The sequence below is a fragment of the Ptychodera flava genome, chromosome 18 (genome assembly GCF_041260155.1).
Source record: "Ptychodera flava strain L36383 chromosome 18, AS_Pfla_20210202, whole genome shotgun sequence".
NCBI lineage: Eukaryota > Metazoa > Hemichordata > Enteropneusta > Ptychoderidae > Ptychodera > Ptychodera flava.
In genome coordinates, this window is record NC_091945.1 from 16,892,669 (window position 1) to 16,909,284 (window position 16,616).

Below are 16,616 nucleotides of genomic sequence, written 5' to 3' on the forward strand. Positions count from 1 at the left end.
CCATTCACTTTCTGCTTCACCTAAGTGGTCTATCCTTATTAAAAAAGACACCCTAGGCAATGCTACATTATTAAAGATGGAGCCACACCATTGTCATTAGAGGAATATCAATACTATGCATAGCTATGACAAGTCAAGATGTTTACCCTGTAAACAGTTCTTTCCACTTTCTCTTCTTTTTTAACCTACAAAAGGTTAGCTTTAACCCTTTGAGTGCTGTAGTTTTTCCCTCCAAAATTTTAGAACAACATTTTACCAATTTTTGTCTTTATCTCTGTAATTTTTTTATAATTTTGGACCAAATAAATATCACTTTTCATTAGCTGTATTTTTTGATCAAAATTTTTGGAAAAATCTGCACAAAAATTGATTTGGTTATATTTTATAAAGGCGACAAAAATGGACTTTGGCGCTCAACGGGTTAAATGTTTCCTCTGCACAAAACAAATCTCTTCAATGCCGCAATATGAAAAGAGTGTTCAATTACGTGATAGCAGTCCAAACGCCTATGTGCACGTTGTCAATTAGACATGGCGAGAAGCCTTAAAACTCTAATGGGTTGTTTTTGTGATTGTAAATTTGATAACATAATGTGTCCCTTGGTAGCACTGAGCACATTAATTGTAAAATCACTTATCTGTAGACCCTGGGTTGAGAATGCAGCACCCTGCAACATGTTTCTCTCTCCAGAACAGAAATCAGCAAAAGAAACAAACGTAGAGTCGTTTCTGTATATTAAAATCATCTTTCTTTCTCATACGGTAGTTATTGAAACACTGCTGACTTGACAACAATGGTATGTACATATATCTCAGTCTGCTTGATGCATGAATTAGTGATACAGTCCCTGAATGCACAGACATTGCATCATACTTGCCAAGCCCACTGGCAAAATGACAATCACGAATGCAATACAGCTCAGGAAAGTCAGAAACGTCTTGTTAATTCCTCTGCATAGCGATTAATCACACCTCCCCTCAGGCCTCCATTTTTCTCATCGCGCTATAACAAGAAGATATTTCCTATTCCTTCAGAGCAGAAGTATAATGCAATTCCCTAGCCTCAAAGACTGGGTAGCTAACAATCTGCCTCTCATGACCAGAGTGATGTAAGTCACCTACCTCTGGCTTGAAAATGATTTTAACTAGACTTGGTTCAAGTCGGTGAATTTCTAAAAATAAAATCATTTGCAGTAGTTTCTCATGTGTCTCTCCTTTTTTCATACAAACCTATTTGGAATTTGGCAGCCCAGGCCAGGTTTTCCCAGCGATTGAACGCGTTACCTTTGAGTCTGCGCAGTCGTGAGTTAGTTTCCGCCGGATTCACCGACTTGGACTTCTTGCACAGTACCGGCGGCGAGACGGACTGTGTACACAGTGACGTAAAGCAAATACAAAATGATTGACAGCCCTCCCCTGGTTATTCTGGCCGATAAGGAGAACGCATCCACTTCGACATCGAGGACGTTACACGCTTAGCAAATATGGCATAAAGTTCGCACATCGACCGCGTTTTAAAACTGATCGGTTGACCATCGCAAATCATGTGAGATTACGAGAGAAAACTTGTCGAAAATTATATTCAGGGAAAATATGTGTTCCCAATTGGCAGCGGTTAAATCACTGACGTTCGAAGTCGCCCACATTGTTCTGATACTCATCGCTTGGGACACGTAAGAGAACAGGCTAAAACTGTACTTATTGAAATCTCCTCCACATATTGCTCAAATGAAGGAGCAAGCCTAGAAGTTGAACGAAATACTCCGGGACTGAGCAGACTGAAAGCTGTGTACATGTGCGACAAGAAATTTTGATATGACTTGCGTAGCGGAAGGCTGATTCAATTACGTTTTCGGTGATGAACAGGTCGTGCTGACTTTGGTGCGACTAATCACATTCGACATTTTATCAACAACGCCATATGAGTTTTATGCACATTTCTTGGGGATCGAAAGGTACAAATGTAACTCCTTCCAACATGCCAAATAAGACGATGTAATCTTATGAATAGTAGATCAGTAAATACAAACATCATCTCATGAATAATTTATAGCAATGCAGATCGTGCAAGAAAGCCAAGTCTGTGATTCCGGGAGAAACTCTCCTGTATACCATTCACCCCACTCATCGCGTTCACCCCACTCAGCGTTCACATTAAAGCAGAACACAAATCATCGCGTTTACCCCACTCAAACATTCACAAATCACAGACTTGAACCAAGTCTAGATTTTAACCAGAACCAGTGCAAAACCAGATTTATTTTTCAAGATACTGAGTCAGTGGATTTCATAGGAATTTTCAGTGTGTATAAAATAAAACAAAAGTACTTGAAGTCAAATTAGAATAAATTTTGGCATTGTTCTGCCAAAAAATGTTTTGAGTCTAAATTGAGTATCAGATACGAAAAATAAATTATGCAATGTTTCACATTCTATATTTCTTGAACAACATTCCCACGATAGGCAAGTCATTTTTCATTTCTCAAATTGATCCATTTATTATACATGTTGTTTTTGTCACTTTGTTATTAATGGATTAGAAAAATAGAAGGAATTTAATGATCCAGGATGAACAGGGATAATTGATGCACCATTCAGATGAGTCGGATGCTATCCGCCCTCCTATAAGTGGACTGAAGAGAGAACACCGTCACTATACTGCTAAGTAAATGAACATGTTCCACTATAAGGCATTCCACATAATTGAGAATTTTTTCCACTGGAGATTAGGGAAACACTGACCCCCCTAACCCCCATCCCCACCCCCACAGCAGAGGTCTTGCCTGTATTCAGATCCCGGATGCTACTGGACAAGCGAACTGTGCATGCTGTCAAAATGGCTTGCAATTTTTAATTGTCATACATAAAATGGGAGAAAAATAAAAGGAATATAAAAGGGGAAAAACCTCAAAATGAATCTTAAAAGATGTGAACCCTCGGAGCAAGGATATGCAAATACAAGATGCAGATGACTGAAGATATGTTGTGCTCCATCCTTTCAAATAATAATAATCACCATCATCATCATCATCATCACAATGAATAATGATCATAATAATCAAACCATCCAAAAATTAATTTTGGTATTGTTGTTGTTGTTGTTGTTGTTGTTATTGTTGTTGTTGTTGGTGTTGGTGGTGGTGGTGGTGGTGGTGGTGGTGGTGGTAGTAGTAGTAGTAGTAGTAGTAGTGGTAGTAGTAGTAGTAGTAGTAGTAGTAGTAGTAGTAGTAGTAGTAGTAGTAGTAGTAGTATCATCTCAGCATCATTTTTTAACATTTGATTTACTTTAATGGAATGTTTGCTCCAACAATATTTTATATCAGAGTTGTCGTTTTTGGCTGCGCCCTATATAGCTGTACCTGTGATCACAATAGAGGCATAAAGCACATAAAACTCTGTGTGGTAGTGCACATACTGTACCAGTGGCAGTGGACCTGGATGTCTTCATGCATTGCGATACACAATGCATGCACAGTGCAGTGAATGCAGACGACGAATAGCTGTACTGTACGTAGATTTAAACTTCCCCGGAACACGGAAGCTGCAGTAGAGTGGCTGTAACTGAAAATGTGCGCGGGAAACCTGATTCAAACTACACCGTTGGTTTGCATCGCCGTTGGCTTTAAAGTGACAATGATTTCATCTCCAAATTCGCAAGTACTTTTTAAGGTGCAACTTGAAATAACTGCAAGCTCAACAACATTAGTAGGCGGGGCTGCCGGCTGTGGAACCACCTTGACCCCCTTGCGTACCCGTAGATCATCTACCTACCTAGATGAGGTCAAAAGAGATTATGATAATCACACTTTACAGCGAAAAGTGTGACTGAACTTCAATCACCGTTAGGGGGGAGAAGGATACATCACTTACCCAAGGTATTTCACTTTCTTGATGCTTGGTTTTAAGGTTGGTGCTGTGCAGGAGTTGTTGGATGGTGCGGTGTTCGCGTTTGATGCCATGCTCACTCTGGGATAACTGCGTCGATATTGCAAACTTGCAACTTGAGCAACGATCGGTTCGCTCGCTCCTGTAAATGCACTGTGTGCTACCTTTGAGTGGCTGAGAGATGTCGCAGCAAGTTTAGGAAAACTAGCCGTACTATGAAATCCAGTTAAACCCCCGACCACTCGACAAACCGTACGATACCGTGACATTCAGGTGTTTGAGGTCGCCTCTGATTCGCCGAGGCGGGTGATGAAAAGTGTCAGGGATGAAACTTGTGCGCATGCGCGTAACATATCATTTCGGGGACAGCCCATGCCCACAAGGCTTTGCGTAGTGTATGTGTTGGTCTGAACTTTGGCAAACTTTTGCCATACAACCTCTCACTCCCATAAAAACGTCTACTGGTGTGTACCGCCCTCATTAGTCACTATTTCACAAACTTCCCTGAGTATGAGTAAATTTTTCGTAAAAACCCAAAACACCCGCCGCCACATGAAAATAGGATTGACAGTAAACCCCTTCTCCCAGTACAAGATTCTGTACGTTTGTAATTATCCTCTATCCGTGGCAAACAAGTGAATAGGCCTATTTGTTTAGGTCCGTCCGGGAAGGGCCATAACGCACAGAACTTTTTGACATTGAAGTTTTTGAAACCACAGAAACTGATAGAGGCATATTTTGACTAGTTATATTTTCTACTGAATATGAAACTTTTATCATGTACGAAAGGAATTGATAGGAAAACACTAAGTAGAAACACTCTAGCAGATCATATAAATGAATTTCAGGTTTGCTATCTTCATGTATCAATATTTTTAGTGTATGGTTGGTCGATGATGATATGATATGATAGGGATTGTTTCTGGCAATTTTAGCCAAGTTACGAATGTCGACGGTGACAGCTTTACCAAGGTCCATAGCTCTAGAAATTAATAAAAAATACAACCACTTCCCCCGGGCCATGAACAACTTGTCGGACCCAGACATACACTACTGACTCTGATGGATGCTAGAATTAACATGGCAAGATCCTTCACCTTGGGTGCACTGGCATGTTTTGCCCTGCAAAGCAAGGCCTTGTGTACGAACCACTCTAAGGGAACGTGCAGAAGCCACTGTTGTATGTATCTCTCCGAAAAAGCGTCTCTTCCTAAGAAATGAAATGTGAACTAGATCGATATGAAACAATTTAGCCGTTGAGCTCCGAGACGAATTTTTACTCTGCAACCTTCTAAAGCGTAGAATGTTTCTGATGTGAAAATAACACAATATGTTTTGTCGTTTTAAATTTAATTTAAAATGTTTGCTCCAATATAATATTTTCCTGTAACCACTTCATGAATTGCACACTCGTAATTTCTTTTTCAAACTTTTGAATAGCGAACAGTGTGGTGTCCAATCCTGAAGGATGATGCCTGGCGCTGAACTGCGGTTAATGTGTGTAGTGCCCTCTAGTGTCCAGATCGTCTGAACTTGTACGCTTACTGACAGTGGTGAATAGGGCGCACTCAGATCTAAACCACTCTCTAATTCCATTTAACAGACTCAAACAAGCTAGAAAGTGAACGTAACACTAAACCTAACAAGGGAGTTGTAAAGATCACAGGTATTTCAACCTGGCTTTTAACTTTTGGTCTTTTCATAAAACGATGTTTCGTAAAAGAAAATTCACTCTTGTCTGTGAAATTACTGACTACCAAACAGTTCCTTGCCAATATTCATATTTTGAGTAATTATTTCAATGCAGAGAGTATCTTCCATAACTGTAGATTTTACCCAAGTCGATGAATTTACAATTGCAAAGTGACGTACATTTGGACTCTTAAAATTTCACTCTACTTTACTAATATGCTACTTTACATGTTTGATGAACTGTGAAGTCGGCAGAACAAATGAGGTTTTCACAGTCTTGTTTCAGTTTGCATACTAATAGCAGCCATTTTGAATTCTAAATATTGGTAAGGTTTAGGTCCCATTTATTTCTCTGGTACCAAAATTCGCACCTGCACGGTGACCCTTGAATTTTATTCTTGACTTTGAAAGAGAATGTCCATAAAATAAACATGATATGATAATGCAATGCCAAGTCTCTCAAATCAACTTCCAACAAAAACTGTTTACCAATTTCTTAACCATTTATTTGTTCTGTGACAAAACGATCTGAGCTTCGTTAGGAACATCAGCTCCGTGTGTGTCACCATGGTGTCACGGAACACGTACTAAAAGCCCTGTCCACTAAACATGCAGACACAATCCAGGCACTAGTGATAATACAAATGTGTGAAACACAACGTAATTAGTCAGATTCAGCGTCCAGTTAATCAGGTACATGAATAACAATAGCTAATTAATTGTAATTGATCTGTTTATTGTTTTCATCTGATGAGTGTTTGCCACGTATTCAAATAGAGCTGCATGCACTACAGGAGCCAAAACATATGGACTTCGCTGACACACGCGTGGAGGAACTGTGTGACTGACAAATAGACCGTGGAGCGCTATGATGCAATAATTGTAGCCCTTGGTTGGTGGGGATTGGGCTTCTGTCGTGCGGCTCGCGCCTTGCCCCAACCAGGGTGGGGCAAGGCGCGAGCCGCACGACAGAAGCCCAATCCCCACCAACCAAGGGCTACAATTATTGCAAATAGACCGTGGAGCGCTATGATGAACCACAGACTCCTGGACCACACTCTTGACTGTAGATCAACGTTCTAAGGAGCAACTATAACCGTATACCCCTAAAGAAAACCAAGCTATGTGAGCAAACTAATGTTTGTCAATCAAAGAACGGTCCCTCTTTGTGGAGGGACCGTGATCAAAGGACTGAGATGAATGACAGAGACTGTATCAAAGTAGAACAGTATTCCAGATCATGACCAGATACAAAGATATTTATTCAAAATTTCGATTTCTGCGACATGTGTCAATGATGTTTATATCCGCCTTCAACATTGTCTCGTAAGGTTACATCGCAACCGACAGAATATTCGCGGTATCGTACAGACTTGCACACTTGAAATTGTTACACAAAAGAAGTTCATTTTCTCACTGAATGTGCATAGCATAACCCGTACACTTTGTAAAAACGCCCATGAAATACATTGGCTCATAAACCTGTATTCAGTAATGTGTACATTGACAACATCATACCATTACCATCTTCAACACAAAAGCAAATTATTTATTTCAGAAAACTGTTCTGTTTGTGATATCAAAATGAACATTGAAATGAGTTGTTACAATCAGTAAAAATATTAAGATTTCTATTTCAATGGAGTTAGTTCAACACGTTCGAAAAAATGTCATTTTATTCCATATCAAGGTTTGCCGTATGCTACAGATTGCAACAAACAGGACTTCCAAGACATTGGGCTGATTAATCTCAGTTATGAAATGCTTTTAGGGATCGACCAATAGATCTTTTGAAGGGTGGTCAAAATATTGGTTCAAACAATTTTGCATCCATGTTGATCTTCGGGGAGCTGCTCACATGAAGGGCGGCTGTGTAAGTGAGTAAATTTTGACAAAAAAGTAGTATGAATGCTGTGCAAAATCAGAAAAAGTAATTGTCAATTTTTTTTTGAACCAGCAAAATGCATGTCGGCATCCTGGCCGACCCCTCAAGAGATGTAATGGTCCATACCTTACTTACATTTTCCCCTAGTTTACAATGAACATGATCGTGCACTGGCTCAGCCTTTAAGATAGTACGCATCTCTACAGTGGGAGATTTAATAAACTTTCGCTCAAAATTTCCCGGAAGGCAATTTTGAACCATTGATTTTCTTTTAAGAATGGAAAAGAAAAATCATGGGCCTCAATGAAAATTTCGGTACTGGAGAAACCGTAGACTTAGAAAACTATGGAGAAACCTAACAGTACCTATCGGTATTAAATATTCAAAATGGTTGCCATCCATGTGTGAACTCTCTTTGTGAAAAACTTCAATTTTTGAGTTTTACAAAAGCAGGACCGTAAAAAACTTAATTTACTCCACGAACAACAAAATGAGCCCTCATAAGTGGTAGGCCAGAAAAGAGTTGAAACAATTTTAGAGTCCGAATATCTAAAGGCAAATTCTATCAATGTGTGAACACTCGAAGTTAGTTACCGACGACCAGTTGCGTCTTCAAGTTCGGATTGACATCAAAGATATCTTCTCAGACATGACACGCATGTCGAAAATTGTCGAAAATATTTCACAAACAACAGAAAAATTATTTCATCAAGTCTTGCCTTGTCACGTGATCGAGGTACCGTCACAGCATGTGTATAGTTAATTCATTTTATTGTTTTCAAACATCACTTTCTATATGTACGACAGACAGCTCCAAAATGATGTTGCATCTTAGCCAAGCTGAAAATGTACTTCGGTTTTCACAATTTGTCTAAGTCAAATAATCAGTATTATCATTTCAACATATTGCGAACACAGCAGAGTCCACAGTTTCCAGCGGAAGATGATTTCATTAAGTATGCTATCTGTGACAAGCAACAAAGTTGGCAAGGCGACAAGCAGAATGTATAAGGATTTCCATTTGATACACCAATAGAGTAAACAACACCATTTTTAAGTTAGTTAAATCTTAGACAAGTACCACGACTGTAGAAAGCGGTACAGTGTGGGGACAATGAAAATCGCAAAACGATACACCGTCACAAAGGAATGAAAGGTGGAATTACTGAAACGTGAACCAATGAGCGTGCGTATGACGTATACAGAATACGTCATGACTGCCTGTATATGCTTACTTTCAAAAGTAGAGCTTGTCCCAAATAATCGGGCAAGCTTCATTGTCATGCAAACAAAATGAAACAGGGCCTACTGCTTAACAACATACCGGTATACATAACAAAAAATTGCATGAAAAACTAAGCCATATCAAACGATCTCGAATTAAAGTAAAGAAAAAACTTGAACTTTTACTGTTTCCCGTATTTCCACCAATCAAAAAGGGGGCTTTGTGATTCACTGATCACTCAAAGTAAACTCCATATATCATTGCAATAGCAAAGAGCGATGCATTCTTATACTGCACAGTTGTAAAAGTGTCCCACTGTGGGTCCCAGAGACAACGACTCCCGAAGTTCATACCGGGTCTCTCTCTGATACTTCCGATGCTGACGACTGTGACAAACTTGTACCTCTTGAATCCAAGAGACTTCACTCTGTCCATGATCATTCCCGCTAGTTGCTGGGAAAGTCGCCTGGAAGTATCAGCGTCGTATTCCGTGTCCTTTAAGTAACTTTTCAAGACACTACACGCCACATCTTCCACTTCCTCTGCGCGAAATTTCTTCTTGGGTTCCATGCGATAAGTCGGTTCACACTCTATCCTTCGCTGTCCGGTTTGCAGATACATGGATGTCTCGCTGTGCATATCGACGTCCAGGGAAGACGCTGGATTATAACGAGTCAGGCTGTGCCTCTGTCGTCTGTCTTGGTTGCTTAGACCGGCAAGAGACGGCTGGTCACTGCGACTTGTGTTCCTCTGACGACGTTCACTAACGACCGATTTCCGATCGGTTTCTTCGCCTCCAGTTATAATGGTTGGCGGCTCAACACGACTGAACTTCCGTAGTCGCCTCTCCGGCACGACCGCCAGCTTCCCGTCTTCTACGCTCTTTCCAGTTGAAGACATCTCCTTTCTTTCTTTCTTCTTGTATTTGCAATGACTGTAAATTAGGCTTTGTGTAAATGTTTGTCAAGTTCTAAAACTCGATTCACGTGTTCACCAAACCGTAGACTACAGCTATTGATTCCGGGTTTTATCCACTGATTGTTTCTACATATGCGGGTTCGTTCTTTCTTTCGCAATGCGCAAATGGCGTAACTCTCCTCAAAAAAGAATTCTTGAATCCACTGTTCGCGGCTGTTGGACGGAAGTTTACTGGTGTTGAAATAGCAGAGTTAAACAGGTATTGTACACGTGAAAGTGATCCCTCTTCGGCCGAGGAAAAAAAAGGACGTGAAAACTTATCTGAACTCTTTCACATCTGACCACAAAACCTCTACCCGGTGCGTGACGGATCGTCTGGTTTCCAAGACAACGACGCCCGTAAAACAATACCGAATGCGACGGCAATGAGAGACCATGGGTATTACCTTTCTTTGTAATTCAAACACCTAAACCGACTCAGTATATAGAATGGTACCAGTTACAGATCTTTTGTCTATTGTTAATGAAGGCAGCGATTAACAATAGACTATTTGATGAGGGATTCTCACGTTACAGGTCTTTCTATACGACTTCCAGCTTTATTTCTGGATAAGAAGTTTTCTTTTAATCTTGAAAGAAATTCCTCGTGTAAATAACGACAATCTCTCTCTCTCTCTCTCTCTCTCTCTCTCTCTCTCTCTCTCTCTCTCTCTCTCTCTCAAGCTGGAAGTACTCCAATGCTTGGAGCCAAATACATGTAAGCCACAACGCTGACAATATTGCTCCTCAGGAAATGTAGACACTGAAAAGATGTTTTAGGGTCTTTGCTCTGGGCGACTTTTCCGTTTTATTTGTAAATGCCAGAATTATATGTATAATAATGAAACTTACATGTACAATTATATATAGATATGTTATTACCGGATATACAGATATGATATGAAGCTGTCGGGTGCTGTGATCAGACGACGATCGCCATCTGAGTCGCGCAGCACAAGTATCACGACGTACGACAATAATTGCAATAACGATTATCATAATTCATTTTCATTTTGTGATGGAATGCGCCATGATGTTATGCCATCAGTCCAATCTGTTGCACGATAAGGCTAAAAGATCACGCCGAATTCCTTCCACCACACAATGACTATGCCAAGCCGTCTCCGGTTAATCCATTTAAAATTTGACGCGTTTTCAACCGTGACAGTATGCACTTATAATTTGAAAACATTTTCACCCGACATTCATGCCAATATTTATATTAAAAAATCGGCATCACAGCACAAACCATTTTCACGATTTCTGCGTTATTGATTGTCCCCTTTTCTGCTTGGTCATTCCTTCTCGAAGTTCAATATTAATACCTTATGATGACAGGCGAGTAAAACTAGGAACGATCTTTAATAGTACATTATGGATTTTCCGATAGCTGAGTGCCAACACTAGCTTTGAGATTACGCCGCTATTATAGCGAATTTACGGGCACCAGAGGGACTGCAGAAATTTGTATAATCATGATAACGAAATGAGTGCAAAATGCAGCAAGGCGACAAGGTGCGATCGCGACATGATATAAGCTGAGGCGTAGCGTACATTTAGGTTTGTAATTTCCATATGTCCAAAATTATATTATAATATATGACACATTTTTTTTTCCGAAGTCAACCAAGTCAAATGACATTAGATGCAAATATTTCGTCTTTAAATTCCACAAGCTGAAAACTTGGCTAAAATTCAACAACTGTGTGCCTGATTGGCTTCAAAAGTACGTCAAAAGTTCATTATGTACAGCGCCACCAGTGGGTCAATTATGGCTAGTGTGGTGGTGTGTGTTTATTCTTCATGCATGCTATTGCTGTTGTCCATACGCCATTCTGCGCTCCTATCAATATCGGAGTTGAAGAAAATGGTGCATTTGGCGGGCCTTGTCAGTTGTATCTAAATGAAATATTCAAACTAAGAAAGAAGAAATGCCACTTGCAAAACTACTGAGGCAAACAAGAACAGCAAATAGAAAAAAATTATTGTCAGAAGTGGGATTCGAACCCACGCCTACAAGAGTAGACTGCGACCTGAACGCAGCGCCTTAGACCGCTCGGCCATCCTGACTTGCTTAAGGATCGGGACAAGCCTAGGTTATAAAGAATTGATATAATATTTATTATTTTTACGCATTTCCAGAAGATGAATTGGAAGGTTATCATAGTCTGGTTTATGATGAGTGAGTGTAACGTGGTCAATAACATAAAGTTACTATCCTCATGCACGCAGCACCACAGGGGAAAAGAGTGTTCAGTGAATAATAATGACAGAGGCCGAGCACTACGAGCCCCGCGTACCGTGCTCTGTGTTCCGGGCGTTACACGGCCCCACAGCACGGTACGCAGGGCTAGGCGGGAGGTAGCTCTGTATGGCATGAGGCAGGGCTGTATGTTACCGGCGTTCCCACGGAGGCCGTATAACGCCGCGCCGCTGGTAACACACAACCCCGCCATGCATAGTGAGGCGAGAGGGGAGGCGGTGTCGCCAAAGCCGGGCACTCTCGCCATACTAATACCACGGCGGAAGCGTCAGCTGAAGCGTGCTTCGCTTCGACCTTCCTTCTTTGCTTTGGCCGTTCCCTGAATCCACAACCTTCCTTGACGATTTTGGACACGGGCGTTTACGGTCTTGGTAGTCTGCTTGATCGGTCGATCGTCGCGTCTGCTTGATCCATTGATTAATAGTAGATATAAATATTTCGTCTTTAAATCCCTCATCTACGGTGGCCCCTACACGCCACGGAACTCTATTACTTTTGAATATAAACTCTAATTTTCTTGACAATATCTTTAATATTTGTAAGAGATTTTATTTCTCCACCGCAAACTTTTAATTTTGTACGGGCAACTTTATCTTAACTTTATCTTAACTTTAATTTCTCGAAAGTATTTTTAGTTTTAACTATAAACAAAATATGTTTCTCAAAAGTATTTTTTATTTTGTAAAACAAAAGTAAAAATTTTTCATGATAACAAACTCCCCTACACGTCATGGCAATTTATTACTTTTGAACATAAACTCATATTTCTTGGCAATATATTTAATATTTGTAAGATTTCTCCACAGCAAACTTTTATTTCTGAACGGGGAAACTTTATTTTTGGGGTAAACTGTTTTTAAAAACTTTCAACAAAAACACTTTAACTTTTAAAAAATAACTTTAACTTTGAACAAAATATTTGTTTCTCAAAAGCGTTTTTTATTTCGAAAAGAAGTAAAAATTGTTCACAGCAAGAGTTAAAGATTTTTGCTAAGCGCGAACTGAGTTACTTAAATGACATAACCTTATGTCTTTAGAGCAGAAAACTTAAATTCTTAAAGAAAAGTTTTATTTTTCCAAGAGTAAAATTAATTTCTGGAAAAAAGATTTTCTCAGAGCAGCAAATTGAAATACAGTGAATAAAACTTTTTTTCTCAATGGCGAGAAATTATTTTCTGAAGACAACAAAACTAATTCTTTCAAGATATATTTTCTACATATGAGTGTGGTTTAAGAATTTGGTAAAAGTGAAATGAGAAAGAACGAAAAAGGAAGGATGAAAAAGTCAAACTTACTTTTCTTCAGTGCGAAATTTATTTCTGAGAGGAGAAATATTTTATGTGAGGGCGCAATTACCTATAATGCATAGCAAACTCTTTCTAGTGAGTGTAAACATATTTTGGGAAAGAGTAAAACATTTTTCCGACGAGCAAAACTTTATTTTAACGGCGGCAGAAGTTAAAGTATCCCACCTATTTTTAAATATACCACTGGGTGACTGTGCCTTATGTAGCTCCTTATTTACCATCATAAGCAACCCACCTCCGAGCTCAGACATTATCTCCATCCTATGGCGGAGCGGAACAGGTCGGAAAATTTGCATAGTTCATTGCGCACGCGAAGTAGACATTACCCATATTATCTACAAGACTTTGTAAAAGAACCCTTTTTTTACCTTCTCGTGTCTATTTATAGACAGAGAAGGTATTAGAGTTGAAAACCAGTATGCTGGTGTCAATTACTTCCGTCTGTCAATACTTCCGTCTGTCAAGATCCGTTGACGTCATGCCATCGTGATGGGTCATATCATAAACTGGTGGGGGTGTTCATGGTTCAGGTTGAGGTGTAGGAGACGATTTTGAGCTGTGACAAAAATCAAATGGGACTTAGCGGCATAGCCAGTGTTAAGCCTTTCTCCAAGGTTTCTTAGTTGACTACAATCTATTACAGACTACTGAGCTGACGTTAGGGGTACTCACTTTGTGTTTGCTCACTCTGTGTGCGCTAGTGTTTGGTACTGAGTTGCGTGGATATCCCCTCATGGCCTCACGTGATATGGGCCTGTTGCATAATCTGCAGATATAGCCAGTCGGCATTTTCCTTGGATTTTTTCTCATTTAATTTTGCAAAATATCGGCGAGTATCTCAATATTTCAAGATAACTATTTCTTCCCAATCGTTTCCTGGAGTTTCAGAGTCATATGAACGAAAATGAGTGAAAGTTTTAGACAGGAAAATCGGACATCGGCCATGTTCAATGTTTACAGTACAATCAGAAATTTATGTGGAGGAAATATAGTAACTAACAAACACTGTTCATGATGACCGCCCTCTAGAGGCAGACCTTCCTATATGAAGTACCACATTTGATGCTTGTGGAAAGCTTGACCACACAAAGGAGCATTTTAACTTTTAGAAAATGACAAATTGAATAAGAAGGTATTCTGAAAATGTCAAAAACTTAGGAAAAATGCGCAAATATTCAAAATAAACAGGTTAACTGACTGGTCAGCTATAAAAAATGAAAATGTTTATGATCAAAAGTTTTTGAGATGCGCACATTTTAACAAATACAGAAATTATTAACATTATAAATATAAGACCAAACTATTTGTTCAGGGATGGGAGAGGTTGGAAATGAGGGGTGAGAGACAAAGACACTCCTATTGCTGCATGTGGATGCAGCCACACCATTTCATTTACAGCATACTTATTCACTGTGTTGTGTTCAAGTTCCATATTGTACTGACTGTCATACAAGGATAACATCAGCAAATCAAATCAAATTAGAAAAGGATCAATGCTGTTGTGTGGATTTTGCTGAACATGGCTGATTTTAATATTCGCCCTATATATTTGGTATCCAGCAAAGGCATATTTTGATGTAAAGTCAAAATTAACACTACATTGCTGACAATATATGTTACCGTTTCTGCATGAACTTTTCTTTTTAATAGTATAGTAGTACTTCGAACAGATTAACAATTATCGTGATGTCAACCATAATTTTACATCACAAAGACTGTAATTCTGCCAATTTTTTTTATTTTTCAGTCATTTTATAAATTTTGCACTGCACAAGATGATTGAACAAATTGCAATGTTTGAATTTGTAAACTCAAAGAATAAAATCCTTTGGTCACAGATTAAATTATTTTTGAAAAGAAATTTACTCTTAAACACTTTTAGCATATATTCTTTACACGGTCATGTATTTCAAGGTAAATATGCCTATCATAAACAGTAATTTCTTCACTTTCAATTTTTTTTCAATACTATGACAATTATCAGCCATGAGGTTTCATACCAGATAAGCGTTTTTCATCATTTCCACAGGACTCTTTGGAAAATCCATTTAAAACAGTTAAAAGTGACTTAAAATGATCACTTGGTATACCGGTACATTTAATTTATAGATGCCAAGTTGTGTATTTCACATGCACTCAGGTCAGTAGGGAAGTGCGTCATTACTATTTTGGACTGTTAATTCTTATTTCTGAATTATTTAACTTTTTCCACATTGAACTATCTTAGGCAGTTTATACTGTAGCTTAGAATTTTTTGATTGATATATTTAATCATCTTTTGGGTTCTTTGGGTCCATATCCCACCTCATGCCCCTACATCATCAACTATTTACCAAAACTCCATGCCAACAACCAATTACCTGACCTGGCCACACATTAGAGAAGGTACAGCGTCATTGACGGTATTTTTTTACCTTACCAGCCTTTTAGGAAGCTGAGGAAAAACCTAGTTTGACCTCCTGAGCCGAATGAACAACCAAAAGGGCTTTTGTCGCTAAATAGAAAACTTATCCCTGAAAGGAATTTATTTATTTTCCCTCAACCGAATACCTCATCAGTGAACTAATTGTACTTCAGTAACAATTTTTAGAATGCATTTGCTCACAAGTGACACTTTGAAAGCTGTAGTCAAAAGTCAGAGTTGAAATTTTTCCATGATGATTTCCGGTATTATTATTATAATTAATGTTATTATTTGGTGGTTTCAAAAGCTTACATAAAACGAAAAAGACTAACATAGTGACACACAAGGACAGCAAATGCCAGTTAGAGGATTAAGTGTTGCTAAACACATATTTTCCGCTGCCATAAGTCTTAATATTTTATTAAAGCTCGGCCTACAGACACATTATGAAGTTTACAAGGTCAATTTTCAATGTTGATGAGAGTGTCAAAATTATCTCCATGGCAATTTAGCAAATATTTACAACGAAAACAATACATGATTTGTAAAATTTAACAGTATTTGCGAATAGAGGTCTGTTTCGCAAATCGAGTAGTTATTACCTATTTTGTGAACAATAGTCAAGGAAGTGTTCGAGGATTAAAGGAAACTCCTGCATGGCTTTCGGATTTCGTTCTCTCCATTGTACAACATACCTTGTGACAATGCAAATAGATACCAACTTTACAATGCTGTTCATAGAATTATGAAATGAAAAAGTTGACATGACAAGAATACCCTCCATGAGTTGAGAAGATTACAGTAGCATATATATTAACAGTAGTTGTGGCACGAAAATAGTTTTCAGCAATCTGTACTATCTGACTTGCTATGTATATGACAAAATTATTTAAATATCTCAGCACGGATAAACCTGCACTATAACGTTAAAGGGACAAAGTCAGCCATTTTTCATGAATTTGTTCCATACGAGATACTTATATTGTTTGACATGTTGAA

At 38.8% G+C, this 16,616-nt stretch overlaps 2 protein-coding genes, 1 long non-coding RNA gene and 1 other non-coding gene across 4 annotated transcripts in view; all 4 read right to left on the reverse strand.

Annotated features, from left to right (window-relative positions):
- The window catches only part of LOC139117014 (NAD(P)H-hydrate epimerase-like), a 116,129-nt gene extending 111,911 nt beyond the window's left edge, over window positions 1–4,218 (reverse strand). The window contains exon 1 of the mRNA XM_070679814.1: window positions 3,870–4,218. Coding sequence (XP_070535915.1) covers window positions 3,870–4,153 — 284 coding nt within the window. The 5' untranslated portion in view covers window positions 4,154–4,218. The remainder of the gene's footprint in view (window positions 1–3,869) is intronic.
- A 4,702-nt stretch (window positions 4,219–8,920) lies between these two features.
- LOC139117628 (dynein light chain Tctex-type 5-B-like) lies at window positions 8,921–9,586 on the reverse strand. Its single transcript, XM_070680869.1, has one exon. It carries the CDS (start codon window positions 9,584–9,586, stop codon window positions 8,921–8,923), a length of 666 nt encoding a protein of 221 aa, XP_070536970.1.
- A 2,043-nt stretch (window positions 9,587–11,629) lies between these two features.
- On the reverse strand, window positions 11,630–11,713 carry Trnal-cag (transfer RNA leucine (anticodon CAG)). The gene has a single exon. It is a non-coding gene; the product is annotated as a tRNA-Leu (tRNA).
- A 1,111-nt stretch (window positions 11,714–12,824) lies between these two features.
- On the reverse strand, window positions 12,825–16,616 carry LOC139117015 (uncharacterized). The gene is made up of 2 exons (XR_011548435.1): window positions 15,628–16,616; window positions 12,825–13,581 (listed from the first exon to the last, which is right to left on the reverse strand). It is a non-coding gene; the product is annotated as an uncharacterized lncRNA (long non-coding RNA).